Raw genomic sequence first — 17,000 nt, 5'->3', positions numbered from 1 at the left:
ATGAATTGAAGGGAGACAAAGAGCGAGCGAGAACCAGAGAAAATAGCCTCCCACCAGCAAACAAATACAAAAAGGAATTAATTTGCCTGAAATCTGGGCTGATGACATTGGGGTGTTATGAAAAGGACCTTCGTCAAATAACACTAATGAGATCCAAGCCTGTAATCCAATTCTAGCCTGCCACCTCGACAAGGAGATGCATTATCAAATTAAGATTTACAGATGCTAATTCAGGCATTATAGGACAATTATGCAAATCTCCCCATGCAGAAAGGAGTCAGAAGCCCCTTCTCAAACTGTGCTTCAATTGCTTTTTTTCCCATTTTAATTGAAAATCCATTTCAAGCTGTCTTGTTCTAAAGCCTCTCCTTAACCCTTCACACACACACACACACACACACACACACAAACACATACATATATACAGGGAGAAAGAGAGAGTTTTAGTGAGAAAAAGAAAGTGTGTGTGTGTGTGAGAGAGAGAGAGATAGAGAGAGAGGGAGAGAGAAAGAGAGAGACAGCTTGACTGAGAAAGTGTGTGAGAGAGGAAAAGCCTGAGTAAGAGATTGAGTTCATGACACTGAGAGTGAGAAAGCAAGAGTGAGAGCAGAAGCGAGAGTGGCAGTGTGAGAGAGAGGGAGTGAGCGAGACAGTGGCAGTGTGAGAGAGAGGGAGTGAGCGAGAGAGTGGCAGTGTGAGAGAGAGGGAGTGAGTGAGAAAGTGATTGTGTAAGAGAGATTGTGAGAAGGAAAGGAAAGAAAATAGCAACAGTCACAAAGAGAGATGTGCAAAGATGGAGGGAAGGAGTGACAGTGAGAATGAGAGAATGACAGTCTAATAGAGAGAGAGACTGAAAGAGAGAGAGAGAGAGAGAGAGAGAGAGAGAGAGAAGGGGAGTAAGAAAGGAAGACAGTAAGAGAATGAGAGAAAGTGATAGAGAGTGAAAAAGAGAGAGAACGAAAGTAAAAAAGAGAAATATATATATATATATATATATATAGAGAGAGAGAGAGAGAGAGAGAGAGAGTATGAATGAAAAAAAGTAATAGTGCTGTGGGGTGAGAGAGAACGAGTGAGAGAGCAAGGGAGAAACAGAGTGTGTTTTGGAGATATATAAACACAATCAGACCAACATCCACAGAAAGAGCACACAAAAAAGGCAATGACATTTAGGCCAACCCAGGCTTTCTGACCCACGTCATCTTTATCTCCACTAGCAGCCATCATTGAGGTGCTAGTGCACCATAGCTCCCCATTACACACTCTTCCCTAAGAGCAAAATCAAAGGGATAGAAAGCTGATAGCAGTTTCACTCCAAACACGACCAGCGGGCCAGTGCTGTCCCAGCAAAGAGCCAATCCTCATAGTCACAGCCTTGGAATATGACTTACAGAGCACGGCCCCGCCATCAGAGGCAGTCAATAAAAGAAGGGGTTCGAGCGACAGGCGAGAGAGAGCGGGCGAGCTTTGATCACACGGGTGCAGTCACAAAGCCTAAGCCCACTTCGCTCACTTAATCAAATTCACAGAAACGGTCATGGCAGCCTCTGCAAAAGCGGATCTGTCAGCAAACCTAAGTAAATGAATTATGAGCACTATATTTAACCAGTCTGGGGAAGGAGATGAACTTAGAAAGCACACGCTTGGTTTAGTTAGAAAGGTGTGAGAGAGAGAGAGAGAGGGGGGGGGGGGGGGGGGGAGAGGGCAGAGGAAGAGGGATGATAGATTTGTGCTCATGCCATTCATCTTAACATGGCAGAGATTGCAGAGTGAAAAAGGGAGGAAGTAATTAGTGAGTGAAAGATTCAGGGACAGAAGGTGCACACTGGGAGATCAGTAAGCACACACACACACACATAAATACATATACACACACACACACACACACACACACACACACAGAGAAAGCCCTGATGCACCAAAGGTCTCCTTAATGCTCTAAGCTAAAACTGGTTAAACTGAAACTTTTGAAAGTTAGTGTGTGTGTGTTAGTGGGGGGTATGTGCTTGAGGGAATGAGAAAGTCCTGATCTCACTGTTGAGTGGTGCTCAAGAAAATGATGTGGGAAAAAGCAACTCTGTATTTTGTAGTCTGAAAGCAACACTCACTCAACCTTCTTTTTACATCTATCAATCAAATCAGCAGAGGTACATGGAAATGACAACAGCAATAGCATTAGCTTATCACAGCTAATAATGGGCAAGTACTGCCAGTGCTGGGTTTTCCAATACACAAAACTAAAGCAAATCCAGCAGGGTCCCTCACCTTTCCAGGTGGTTCTTGCCCCAGTGACAAGAATAATGTCAGGTATGTTATAGGTGCAGGGCATAGAAACAGGCCTAAACATTTGTCATGTTAAAATGACAAGACACATCTAGTGTGCTGTTGGCTGAATATTTCTAGTTGGTGGACAAGGAGGTGGGATTAATGCTATGGCTGATCGATGAAGGTCATAATATGTAGTCTTCACACCCAAAAATAAAGCATGACCTGTAAAATGTAGTGTCAAGTCAAGTAATGCTTAGGGCCACAGGAAGGCTAGGACAGGACAGTCACTATATTACCCAGTGTAGGCCAATGATCAAACAGAGGAAAAAAAACTGTTCACATAAAGCAAACCCACTCTAACAGTTCAGCTAAAGAACAATGGTAACGCTAAACGTTGGCTTACTCCACTGAACTCCTCCCTCCTTAGCCGGCCTTTTCAGCGATTACTGAAGCATAAAATAGCGGCGAATAAAAATGAATATTTAGGTAAAGGTCAGGGGTGTAAATCACTGGAGCTGAGTGGAAGTGGAGCAGCGCAGTTCACCTCTAAAGTGGCTGAGCTGCAAAGTGAAAGTGAGGGTGGGTGCTATTACAGTTGAGTTGTCACATGCATTTTCAATCATGCGGCAGTGAAGGACCCTTAGGGACTTCGCGGTGGGACCCGTGGTGATTGTGCCCAAGAGTCTACTGTTTAATATTACGAAACTCAGACTTTGCATGTCTGAACTGTGGTCCAAAAGCAGTGAATGAGCTGAGCTGGCCCAGCCAGGCTTCCAGGTGCTGAGCCCGAAAGATAACCTTCTGCTAAATGTCAGACGGATCTCTTTGAGGACGAAAGCTCGCTGACTGGCACTGTAACCAAATGAAGCATTAAAAAAGCCTTCTCAATGCCATTTTTCCATAGTGCTCAAATGTGTAATGGCATGTTCATATATGAACCAGGTAAGTAAAAAAGGTGGACAAGGGCAGCAAGACCATAAGAGTTTTAGAGAGCATTTTATACTGGTAGTGTCCAGCAGCTTATTAACATGATATTGTATTGAATGGAAGTTAAATGTAAAATAAGAGTATAAATAAGTATGTTAGAGCATTTCTATTGGTATACTCAGTTTGAACAGAGAAGCTACAGGGTTCAAAGATGGGACATAGATGGGATGTTGTGATACTTAGCAGTTACCTCACCACTGTTAAGACTTGCTTATTAAGTTCCTCTTACCCAGACATCTGACCATAATATGTGATTGGGGTCATTTGTTCTCAGATTTCAGCTAAAGTCATTCTCACTGACTATTATGATATCCCAGGGGGTTTCTATGGTATAGCTGTTGATTGCTAATCCATTGTTTGGTGGTTGCTAAGGTGTTGCTATAGTACAGTATATGGTACATTGTGGAGTGTTTTTGAGTTCTTCCAATACATTTTGTCTTAATAAAGTGGTGTCCACAAACTTTTGGCTAAAATGTAAGGTAAAGATCTAAAGTGTACATCTGCAGAACTGGTGACTGGTGTAAGAAGAGGCACAATGCTGCACACTTTTTTCTGTGGCACTCTCTGGGGGTAATTAGAAGATTAGACTAATGTGAGCATGTGTCTGTGTGTATGAGCTGCATGGTACAACTGTGGTCTCAGAGGGAGCACACAGACTCATGAGGGCAAGCTGGCACTAGACGAGCGTCACTAAGCTGGCAGGATGGTGGGTGGGTGTAGGCTAGAAGTCAGACTGATCCAGCCTGGTGCTACTGTCCCAGTGGGCCACAGGCCATGGTGGCCCACCGCCAGTCACAACAAACACTAATCCCACCTGCTGGTGAGACGTTAATCTTATCTAATCCATTATATTAATCCAACTGTGTAGGTTGAGCAGTGAGTTTTACCAGTGTGTGGGACCTGAGCTTTCATTTCATCACATTTGGAGTCTGGTGACCTGCAGTCATCATGCTACAAACTTCTGTGAAAGTTATCTGGAAGGATTCTCAGGCAGCCAGAGAAGCCCATCTGTCCAGGCCTAATTTTAGCAGTGAGCTGCTTACACGATAAACCGCATTCCCCTCGCTAATGTGGGCCTGACTAATAACATAAACTGCCAATTATCTATTTCTGATCAGCTGCACCTGTGCCCAATTATGTCAGAGAAATGGTCCATGCCAGTGAACTGGAGCGCTCTGAAGAACGCCGACTGTCCAAAGGGAGTGTGGGGGCTGTTGAGCTTTGTTTAAATATGGCCTGAAAATAGCTGGCTTGGCACGCAGCATCAGCCTCTCTTGTTCTTGTGTTCATAACCTGCTCCAACTGTGAGCCTGCACAGCTTTTAATCATTCTTAACTTGCGTGGATGCTGAGAGGTAAAGGGGGGAGAGGAGTTTGAGAGGATAAGATGGCTGTGAGGAAATGCTTTTGTAATTCTCAGCTTATCACAGATTTACTGCCTGCAGTAAATCTTATTCAGAGTTTTATATTGTGCTCCTCTCTTTAAAAAAGAGAATTCTCAGACTAAGCAAGCTGATCTACAAGCTCATGTAGTGGTTCTAAACAAAACCATGTGGTGCTTTGCCATGCCAAAGTGTCCTTATGATTGGTAGAAAACCTTCTGCAGATGATTATGAACAATATGGGACATTATGCTTTCAGAAATGTGATTCATACAGATCCCAATTTGAGCAAGTGTAAGAATTATGTTTTTTTTTTATTAAAATCAATAAATATCCTTCCGTGTTAGGTAGATAACCTAACATTGAGTGTCAAAATGAAACTAAGAATGGAACTAAGAATGGCTAAAACGTACGTCCTTTCTTTCACCTGTTGTATGTAGAAGTGCGTAAACTGCTATTACATAACAATGTTTGAGCCCATTGAACCGAGAGGCAATCCATTCTTAGAATTAAGCTTTCCAGTGGAGCTTCAGTCACAGTGAAACATCTTACTATGTAGAATCTGCACTTTCTATATGCTATCGTTTTCTCTATATCTCTACATACACAATGCATGAGGCACTCCACATGTTTATTTGATCTTAAAACATAAGACATTAACATGCAGTGTATCTTATCTGGTAGGCCACAGTTCAGTAAAGAGAGCTGGCATAGATTGGCTGCCAGTGTTTTGGATTTCTAACAACTAATATTCGACACAGTCTAATGTTTTGGGTACTCCTGTATTAGTAGGTGGTGGCATATCCAGAATGCCTATCACCACATTTTCTCTCACAAATGCAGCCCCACTATCACTTCCTTATGTTGGCATTTAATTTGATATATAGCTGCAACCATTAAACTTTAAGTTTGGTAAATTGATGTAAACACAGTTCATCCATATAACACTGTGGAGGCTGGCTTTAGCCTGATTAGCTGTTAAACAATACAACTGTGATGTCTGTAACTTATACACACAACTCGAGAATCATATAACAGGTAAGATGACAGAAACTCCCCTCGGTAAAAAACCTCGGTAGATATGCCTTCCTAAATACCCAGAGCACAGTGGAATAGCCACTGACACTGCCTAAACAATGGCCTAATGGATAATTTCCTCGCAAATAAACTTTGACTTGACTTGAAAAGTCTAATTTCGACATACCATACTGTAGAGATTCTCACTTACCCCTCTGAAGTTGCTCATGGCCTGAAAGTAGATGAGGTAGTTCTTCCTGGGGTCCAGCGGACTGTTCCAGTAGCCGTTATAGGTGTGGTTATCACCCACGGTGAATGGTGTGGCCTCAGGCAGACTGCTGGGTGGCAGTTCGGCAGTGTAGTAGTGAGGAGCCCCCCGTGCCTGTGCCTCCCCATGCGAGGTGGGCACAGGAAAACACTCTTGCAACCCCAACTCTCTCTTTACTTTCCTCACACTGTCCTCCTCCACCACCACCTGGTATGTACTGCACATACAACAACATAGAGTGGTGTCAGCCATGCTACATGTAGCTTTTAGGAAATGGTAGGATAATTTAAATATATGGATATCCAAGCTAATTTCAGTTAATATACACTTAATATACACGCAAAAAATACTAAAAACGACAACCCTCCTAGTAAAAAATAACTAAATAGATGAACAAAAACAAACAAAAAATAACTTTCTGTTTATCAATAATGAATAAATACAGCTGCCCAGTGTTTTTCTACTAAATAACGAAAAAAATATAAAAATATATATACAATAAATCTTCTAAAAATACCAGCTGACAAGGCATATCACAGGAGGCTATATTTCCAGTAACATTTTTGCATCCACCAGCAATGTTCTATATGACTTTGACTGATGTTCTATGATGACTGATGTTCTATGACTTTTTCTATAGTTCTAGATTACTATAGTGTAAAACTATGTGTAAAACATATGATTTTCTTAGCTTAAAACAGTGCAGTGGCTGCCCACATTTCTTCACATTAGTTTTAGTTTTTTGAAAGCTTCAATGTTTGAATGAGCTTTCTTCTCATGTAGGGAAAAAAATCCAACTAAAAGAAGTCAGACAGATGGACAGATTTTTTATAATGAATAACAAAACGTCCTTGTAAATGCTGCCAAAATGGCAACATCTAAGCAGAGCTATGTATGGGTTTATTAAAAACATAAATTTAATGAACATAAGTTAAGTATTTCATATGTGAGGAGGTAGGATGATTAATCATAAACATAATAATTTTAAACATGATATCATCATTATGTTTTTAATGTTTAAATACTTTTTATTTCAATCCAGATAGTCCAACAGCAAAAATGGTTTAAAATCCTGCAGCTGGTAACCTTTCTATTAACTTACCTCAAATCAGCTTTAGCTGATTACTCTAAGATGTCAGACTAAGTTGGGGAATAGAAATTGTCAAAGGTTTTTAATGAGGATCAACATACAATTTCCTACTGAAAAAAACACTGAAAGGTAATTAAAAGTAAGATTATATCACTGAGACTCTGTAATCCTTTAGATTATGTTGCAATTCAAAGTCTTAATCAAGTAATCTGTAGAGAATAAATTGCACACCCTGACGCCACAGCAAGAGTGTCCAACTACGTATTTACAGAGGGAAAGTACTGAAATTGCTGTTTTACAAGCTGTAATTGGCTATGGCTGTAAAATGTAAGATGTCATGACAATGTCATTCCCACCTGACCGGAGCACCTCGACCCTGGGCAGGACGCAGCAACACAGTGATTGTGCTTTCTGTCTCACTCAGTGGAGATGGCATGTCTCCGTAGTCAAAGGTTGGTGCTTCATACCCAGAGCAAGAGAGAGAGTAAGAGAGAGAGAAGGAAGGAAATCAAAGGGGGGAAAAGGACATAGAACATGAGTCAGTTAGTTTGTCACCCACAGTTTTCTTTTTTTTGTAACTCACACAACAGAATGTGTCATACTGTAAAGTTATGCATAAATCAACTTAACAGCTATGAGATCCTTGCAACCTATCAAGTGTTTGATTTTGTCTCATTAAAAAAAAAGTGGTGAAGCTGACAGCACGTTAATGATCAGCCTTCGTCATCCTCTCCGCCACCAGCAAATCAACGACTGTAGTAACCTGACTCTTACTTTCTCCTCATCCCACCTGAATCCTTGCGAGCTAACCAATAGTAGGCTATAAACAACAGCTCGTTCTCTCTCATCACCTGGGCTCTGCTCTGGACTCTGGTTGTCTAGGATACAGAGTGCAATTAAAAGGCACTAAGGGAAGGCGAATATGAGAATCCTTCCCCGGAGAAGTCTGCCCAGAACATGAACAGCTTTCTTTAATAATGCCAGTCAATGGGAGAAAGGGAGGAAAGACAAACAATTACGGAAAAATCAATGATTATGGTATTAAAAGGCGCTTTGGAAAAATCACAGCGGTGAGAGCAGGCTTCAATTAAAGTGAGGCATCTAATGGCATTGACTCATTCAACACATCAACATCCATTCAGTTGGACAATTACTGCGACTGACACTTACACACACACACACACACACACACACGTACACACAAATACACCAGCAGGGAAAATACAGAGCACATGAAGGACACATACAAAGACATACCTATAAAAAAGACATACACAGTTGTGGATGGGGTACACACACTGATCATGGACATGAATATCATGCTGATATCAGGCCTCAGGCCAATTATTTCCTTAAACTGTCCTAGCTATTTTATGAGCACATCTAATATTTAGTTAAATGTCCTTTGGCAAGTTGAAAGCACATTGACCAAATGCTTTAGGAAGCCATCAGTACTCCTACTTGCTCATTATTCCATCCACTTCCATCCAGTTCCACAGACAGCAAAACAGCCCCAGATCATGATGCTAGCACCACCATGCTTAACAGCTGGTACAGTGTTCTTGAAATTGAATTCGCCATCATTACTTCTTTAAATATACCACTGGTCATCTTGGCCAAACATCTTAATCTGTCACATCTGACCATAAACCTTTATATTATTATCTGCATGTTTAATTACAGATAATTATTGTCATTTTGCATACATTTAAAAAAGCATATTTATTTATTAGCATAATTATTTCTGTAATTTTACAAGATTTTACAAGGCATTACTTTAAAAATATAGCACTATTTTTTATTTATTTTTTTTTTTTTTTACAGTGCAGTCAATCACTATCAGGAAGGCCTGGGCTGTGACAAATAAAAAATACATTAGCACCACAGAATTAATTATCTAAGAGGATGTAGGTATTTTTCTGACCCTGTAGATATAATGCTGACCCTGTGTTGAGTTCAGAACCCCCTCCTGTCAAACGAAAAACAATTTTGCACCAAATTCTTGTTTCTTTTATCTATTAAGGATGTATGATATATATTCATTCTGCTCCAGAAAAAAAAAATCCAACAGTTTAAATAAATTAATGATGGGTGTAAGCAACACTAACAACAACAATATGTGCAATGTATATATTCAGAAGAAACATTTCTAGATACAGTATACACACAGACAAAAAAAAGGCCAAAGTGTGAAACCATATCAAATGTCTTCCTCCTTTTTTTCAGCCTGGCTCAATGCCAGGGGGCCTGTCTGGCTGCTGGACTCCAAATCCATTATTAAAGAACTTCGCACTAATATACTCCTCACAGACTTAACACACACTCACACACGTACGCATACACACTAAGCATTCCTATTTGATATTTTATTTCTATTTTGCAGCAAAGATACACAAAGAAGAAGCGAATCTCAGGATGGTGGCCATCATTAGTAAAGGCATCAGGGGCACGAAAAAGCACCAAGGCTTGCTTAGTAAAGTTCAAGCATGCCGCTGTAGACCATGATGGAGAAATGGTGATTGGGCTACAGTCTAGCATGGCTGATTGGAGCATATGGTGTTGTTTAGTGCGCTCGGCTCTGAGGCATTGGGGAGATGACAGTGGCGTCAGTGCCTTTGAGTCCAGAGGAAATACTGTAATGATGTTTTGTTGGGTTTTTTTTGAAGGAGCTGCTCAGTTTTGGAGCAGATGCAGAGATTCAGTTCAGGCAAACACACCCACATACCACTGCAGAATGATTTCAGCACACACACACACATATTATCACATAAAGATAACGACTCATAAACATCAGAATGCATACACACACAAACACGCTTCACTTCTAAATATCAGCATTTTAGCAAACTTATCCAAACACAGAGGCTTTAAAAATCCAGCCGCAAATTAGAGGCTGGTGGACAAGATCAGTGGACATCTCCACGGTTTCACAATTTACCAGGGAGTTTACCCTTAGAATTACTGCTACATTAAGAATATAATAAAGTACATAATAATATTTACATTACCAGCAAGTTTGAGACTGCACTTCCATATTTCAATGCATAAAAAGACAAAAAAAAAAACAAAAAAAAAAAACATGGCACTGAAAAATATCAGCCCTGTCACACAAAACTAAAAATCTCCAAAATGGCAACTTTACAGGAGAAGTAAAAACCTTCTTAACCTCTTAATGGAAGTCAAAGTAAATATTATTTTTATATAATTTATTTTAAGTAATTTTGGAGCATTTCTATTGCTATTCTATAATGCTTAAACAGTTGCTATAACAACTCATCCCAAAGGTACTACAGAGAGCTCCATCATAGCAGATAACACATAGTTCCACTGCTCCACAGCTCAGTGCTAAGGAGCTTTATACCCCTCTAGCCGATGTTTGGCACTGGGAAAGGTAGCTCTTTAGCTCATATCGCTGCTGTCCAGCAAAAACATCTCCTATCTCCTATCTCATATCTCATATATCTATTTTTTTAGTGCTTCCTTCTGTTTGTAGCTGCTCTGTACCCTGTATGTACTGTATGAATAATTCTGGATGAATGAACCAATAGAAATGCAGTAAATGACTTGAAATAAATGACACTTATTTTACACTGACTTCCATTGAAAGTGAAAAACATTTTTCCTTCTCCTGTAAAGTCACCATCAGCGATGATCTGCAGCTTCTCCAGTAAGATCCATCTTACTGGCAAAGTTTTGTTAAAAAGACTACACAGACTGTGGGTGGAACACCTGTGTCAGCAGAGAATCACCTAAATGCAGCTAACGTCACCTATAAAACATCCACAAAGTATTGGACATACAGTGACAATTTCGCCAACTTTCAGATCACCTGTTCTCACACAAATGTGTCAGCAACAGATCCAGCGTATTTTTGTTATTGCTGCGATATCTTTTGAATCTTTTTTACCTACTGTGTCTCTGTCTTTGGCAGATAAACTGCTGCCACATTTTAGAAGAGTGGCTGAATTCTATTTCACTACAGCTCCTGAATCATAAAGGAGAGTGTATTTAATGTACCTGGTATATCTTAAGGCAAGCGTACACACACACACACACACACACACACACACACACACACACACACAAACATACACACACAGACTTCCACACATGGGTTTTTCTGACTTGTGCTTTTATGGCTTATTCATAGCATTTTAAAAGCGTAATGTTCCCGTTGTAGCCCCTCAAATGCTTTCCGAGGCTCCCAGCCAAAACTTCAAAAAACCTTCTAAATGCCGCGCGGATTTCGCTTCAGAGCTAAATTTAAACACTGTTTAATTCATTTAAAGTGCAGAACCCAGTTTCACTGGAATGGTTATTATTCCCTGCACATATAGTAGATGAGACAGAAACACACAGGCCTGCACAAACACATGGTCTCTGTCTCGCTCTCTGTCTCTCTCTTTCTCTCACACACAAAAACACACAAAATTCACTCCCTACCTGAGATGTTGGTGGTGATTTCAGTGAGGGCTGTCTGGCCAAAGCCCTTTGCGGTTCGCGCACGTACAGAGATGAGGTAGGTGGTGCCGGGGTGCAGGTTGGAGAACATGTGGTACGTTTCATTTCTCAGCTTGGAGACGGTGCGCCGCGGGCCCGGCACATTGATGCCAGGATCAGATGACTCAATGCTCTGGTAGCTAATCTGGAATTAAACACATTAAGCCCCATGAAATGACTCAAGCTGTAGATGATTTCATCTTTAGAATCCCAATACAAAGAAAGTAACTTCTACATTGCTGGGATTCCTTCTTCTAATACTATGATTGCGCTATGATTACTATGAACTGCTGGTTCATGACCAAAATATGTCTTATCATGTCAAACTTTGCTACAAATGTAAAACTGTCCACTGCTACTGCCACTAATCAATGTGTGTTTATTTATATATTTAATAAATGAAATAGATTAAATACACACACAGCTTGTTCAGTCACTGTAGAGTAGTGCTGCCAATAGAATAGGACTCTCTGGAGCAGTTAAACATGAACCTATTGGTACCATGTCTAATGCCAGGGTATAAAGCCCCCCAGCATTGAGATGTGGAGCAGTGTAACTGTTTTCTCTGGAATGATGGTAAGTGCTCCATCCAATACTTCGGGGAGGAGCTGGGGACTTGGGTATGAGGTAGGGTGGTGATCATCCAACATCCTGACCTCACTAATGCTCTTGTCACTGACATTTGAGCAAACAGTGCATCCATACAGAACAAGAAGAGTGTAGTGATACAGCAGGAATCTGAGTGTTCCAAATGCAGCCCAGAGCTGAGAGATATTTGTCACATTGATTTTGGAAAAACAATGAATGAACAGGTGTCCCAATACCCCATATAGTGTAGCTGCTACAACTGAGATGTGACTATGTGCCAGATCTTTGTTCATTTTAATAGATAACTGTATTTGATAACTGTATAAGTCTATTTTAGAAACCACTCATTGTAGCTTGGGGCAAACGTGGGGCAACCATTTGCATTATGCATGCTCACAGTAAAAAAGCTTATCACTTGTTAGCTATATAAACAAAAGTATGTGGACACCTGATTACCACACGTATTCGCTACTATATCAGCCTCCACTGTTCTAGGAGGGCTTTCCACAAGATTTTGGAGTGTGTCTGTGGGAATTTGTACCCATTCAGTCAAAAGAGCATTTATGAGGTCAGGTGCTCCAAGTCAAGCCGGTAGTGTTCAATTGGATTGAGGTCAGGGCTTCGTGCAGGCCACTGGAGGTCCTCCACGCCATGTATTTATAGACCTTGCTTTGGGCACAAAGCCTGACAAACGGCCCGAGACCATTATCTCTCCACCACTAAACTTTACTGTTCATTAGACTGCTAAATAGTGAAGTGTGATTTATCACTCCAGAGGACATGTGGCTCCAGTAGCAGGGTGCTTTACACCACTCCAGCCTATGCTTGGCATTGTGCATAGTGATCTTAGCTGTGGTTGAAACACCTGAATTTAAAAATGAGTAGGGATGTCCATCTATTTTTGGCCATATTGTATAGTGTACATTAGCATTGTCGCTCGAAATAAACAAGTCTGAGCTGAACGACTGCATTTGGGGTAAGGGGTAAATTGTGTAAACCTACTTTCTTTCGCTAAGACTAGTATCCATGCTGTCATTTGAGCAAACAATGATCCATACAGAACAAAGAAAGAAGAGTGTAGTTATACAGCTGGAATCTGAGTGTTAGAGATGAAGCCCGGTGCTGAGGGATATTTTGTCACTTTGTCCATCACCTTTTTAGTAGAGACCAAGGAGCGCCAAGGAAGATTAGCATGGAGAGCCATATAATACCCGATAAGTGTGTGGAGAGGATTTGGAAGAGCTTGATGCCTCTGCACACAGCCTCTTTTGTGCTCTCTGTATAGAAGGTATAGATGGTAGCAGTGGGAGGGACCCTGGAAGACCTGCTAGCTCCCCAGAGCCCGACGTCTCGCTCGATGGGTCTCAGAGAAAAGTGGTCAATGCCGTAATCTGAGAGCAATAAGGAAGGATTTCACCCTGTGCCACATAGAGCTCTGTTGTCTCTCTGTTTCTCACTCTCTCTCACTCCTTCTCATTGCCTGGGGAGATCAGGATGCTACTACCACAAAAAAAAAATCCACCCCAGCCTCCACTTTATATGTCAAGCTACAAATCCCATTTAATAACATCCTTGAGACGACATTGAAAGATGCAGGGCCTAGCAGGCTCGGGGACAGAAGGGGCGAGGCGAGCGAGGAGAGTTAAATCCGTGCGACGTGATAGGTGAAAACTGCACGGGTGGCGGACAGACGTCCGACGGTGACATTCAACAGGAAAGGGTGAGCAGACAACTCTGCCGACTTCATCTGGGCCATAAACAAAAGGGACCTTCCCTCTAAAGGTGAGGCAGTTTAGTGTCTGACAGAGGCAGTGATGTTTTGATGGTTGTAGGAGAGGAATGGCTGTGCTGTAGCTGCTGTGAGAAGAAATGAAATGCTGTGGAAATGCTGAGGAGCAAAGAGGAGGACATTTGAAGACCTGCTGAAACTCAACCAAACTCACACATGACACTGTGGCTAATAGACTTGGCTGCAAGACAGTTCAAGCTTCATATGAGATACACTATTTTTATTTCTGTCTCCCTATTACAGCACTGTAATATCTGCTCTGTAGCAACCGTTAGCACCAGCAAACTCTGAGCTAGTAATGCAGAATCATAAACATACACATTTACTTGAGTTTATATTTATATAACCTTGTAATGCAGACGTTTGGGTTGGAGTGTCTCTTACCCTCAACTTAGTTGGTACAGGAGGGACCAATTAGAAAAGGGATGCTTTTCTAGCTCTAAAGCCGCAGGCAGAAGGCACGGCCAGGTCCCGATGACTGATTTAAACATGCTGATGAACCTCAATGGTGCCTGCATCCAGCAGTAAAAAGTGCATAACAGCTCAGCACTTGCAGCCACCTGAGATAGGCTGCTTAATAAGCCAAGAGTACATATATTCACATGGGAGCATTTGTGACACACCAAATGCCAGCAATCACCAGCCATTCATTAAAATAACTCATCAACCTGACAACCAAATTCAGGAAGGCCGTCATTCTGATGCTAGCCACATTTTTTCCCTATGCAAGTAGTTTTAACTGACTTCGCACAGTGTATTAAAAAACAAGCATATTATTTTTATTAATTTATCAACAGTGTTGTTTAATGTACTGAGAATTCCCATATGACATTTCTTCCATTGTCCCTCATTCAAAAAGCAGAATGGACTGATAATGGTTTAAAAATGTTTTTGTAACATACAGAAGCATTATTAAAGAATTATGCATAATTTTGTGACACTATACAATAGTGAAATAGACTGGTGCTTCGACCAGGGGGTAGTTCTGTTTTGTACCCAATGATTCTGGGTAGGCTTTGGACCCATCGTTAGGACTGGGCAATATACTTTTTTTCCATACTGTAATCCAATTTTTCCATGGCATCAAAATCTTACCATGGTATACGGTATTACCGGGGACGGGGAATAGTGCCGCAAGCAGCGTAAATGCTTCTGCGCTTAAGCGCCTTCAATTACTTTATTCAGATATTCATTGACTAGAATGAGGAATGACTAGACACAATTTTCTCCTTATGCCAGATCCTGTCCTGTTCTCTAGTTATGTAGTGGAGCTACAAGACTAAAAAGGTTAAAGTTAGCCAAACAGATGAAATCCACAATAAATCCACATAAAACTAATCCTTACATGTGTTTTTAAACACAGGTGTTTTTACTTGGATTGGATTCTTCTCGGTTTTCACCCCAATTTAGTCCCTTTCCTATTCTCACCCACTAGCTAGGACTCTCCCCTCACACAGTGCTATCAGTGCTCCAGTGAGGGTAAAGGCTAGCATGTGTTTCATCCAGGTCAAACTGCTGCTAATGCTGCGCCATTGGACAGCTGAACACATTTGGGGAGGAATTTACATAAATATAAAAATGATTCACTTCATTCACCTGATATCTAGCCCTGTATCTACGTTCTGTTCTCTGTTCCAATGAGCTGCCTTTTGGATGTGTCATTTACATAAACGCATGTGACTGGATATACAGCAAAAGATGACTGCTCAGATCAAATACATAAAGAACATACCTCATACTGAGTGATGAGACCATTGGGCTCAACTGGTTCCTCCCATTTGAGGAAGATCATGTCATCCAGAGGAGTGAAGGTAAGGGACTCTGGGGCGATTCCTCCCGGAACTGTGAGAGATTAGTGTAAGATGCATATGCTTGAATACACAGTGGGATCCAGGGTGTTATTTGAACTTTAACAGTGTTTCTTATATTGTGAATACTGTGTGTGTTAATTCAGTGGTTAATTTATTCTATAGCATACTCTCAGTGTCCCAGGGTCAAACCTTCTGCTGTCTACTTCAAATCAACACTCATCTCGGGGGCTCGAAGCTATATGTCATACCAAAGCAAGTTTTATTATTACGCTATTTGATTTTCAGTCTTAACAGTCCAAATAATGAAAGTCTTTCAGCTTTATAAGAATAACAAAGTCAACCAGAGAGAACAGAACACAGAGAGCACCATGCAAAACAATGAACTTACAGCAAGAGAAAAGAAATAGCAGGACTTCTAATCCTGGGGAAGAGTGAGCTTTCTCGTTGTAAAGCTGATAGATTAATATTGACTTCCACACATCAGAAAGGCATAGCAAATGAGAACCGATACACTATTTTGAACAGCGTCGAAGAACTGATTGAGACACAGAGCCTGTAAGATCAGCTAAATGACAGAGAAAGAAAAAGCTATACTCAACAGCGGGCAAAGCCAGTTTACACAGAAGGGAAGCAATTATGCTTTAGAGAGAGAGCAGGCAATGTGGCACTCGTCTGCAGAGCTTCCACAAATGGCAACACAAAGCTGCTGTGAGTGACTCGCAATGCAACGCTGGAGTTGATAACAGGGCTCTTTATTTAGCCCAGCAGCATTAGCATGGAGTTATTAACACTGAGAGGAGGAAGAGAGAGTGAGAGAGACTGGAGCAAGAAAGAGAAAGTAGAAAGAGCGACTGGAGAGATGACAAACTAGCGCAGAAGAGCATCATTACTTTTTTAAAACGTTTTTTTTTTCTGCCTTTATCTTATGATTGAGTCTCCAGAAAAGTCCCTTAGACTTCATGTATGTGTGTGTGTGTGCAGGATGTGCTGGAGAGAAAAAGGAAAAGAAAGAGAGAAAAAAAAAAAAACACGGGTGCACTGAATCTATCACTTTCTGCTGTGACAGCCTACAATGAAGAGTTGCTGATTGAAGCTTTTGAAAAGTGTTGGTAATTGAGGCTTTCTCTCTCTTTCTCTCTTTCTCTGACATACACACACAAACACAATGCTTAGCACACACCAAAGAGCTTGTGTTTTGTCTTATATTTTCCCCATGGAAAAAAAAAAAGATTTGTCCTTCATCCTGGAATGTGCGTGCTGCTATGGCCAGAGATAATGCAGAAATAAGCACAAAATCTCCC

General features: G+C 41.1%; 1 protein-coding gene across 10 annotated transcripts in view; it reads right to left on the bottom strand.

Moving 5' to 3' along the window:
* ptprub (protein tyrosine phosphatase receptor type Ub) overlaps window positions 1–17,000 on the bottom strand; it is a 236,546-nt gene that overhangs the window by 46,555 nt on the left and 172,991 nt on the right. For all 10 annotated transcript variants that reach the window (XM_072679783.1, XM_072679782.1, XM_072679785.1 and 7 more), the window contains 4 exons: window positions 15,621–15,730; window positions 11,455–11,656; window positions 7,368–7,470; window positions 5,865–6,138 (listed from right to left, as the gene is read on the bottom strand). In XM_072679783.1, coding sequence (XP_072535884.1) covers window positions 5,865–6,138; window positions 7,368–7,470; window positions 11,455–11,656; window positions 15,621–15,730 — 689 coding nt within the window. The remainder of the gene's footprint in view (window positions 1–5,864; window positions 6,139–7,367; window positions 7,471–11,454; window positions 11,657–15,620; window positions 15,731–17,000) is intronic.

The sequence above is a fragment of the Salminus brasiliensis genome, chromosome 5 (genome assembly GCF_030463535.1).
Source record: "Salminus brasiliensis chromosome 5, fSalBra1.hap2, whole genome shotgun sequence".
NCBI classification, from domain to species: domain Eukaryota; kingdom Metazoa; phylum Chordata; class Actinopteri; order Characiformes; family Bryconidae; genus Salminus; species Salminus brasiliensis.
The sequence above is the reverse complement of the archived record's forward strand: the minus strand, read 5'-3'. Positions and strand labels throughout refer to the sequence as shown.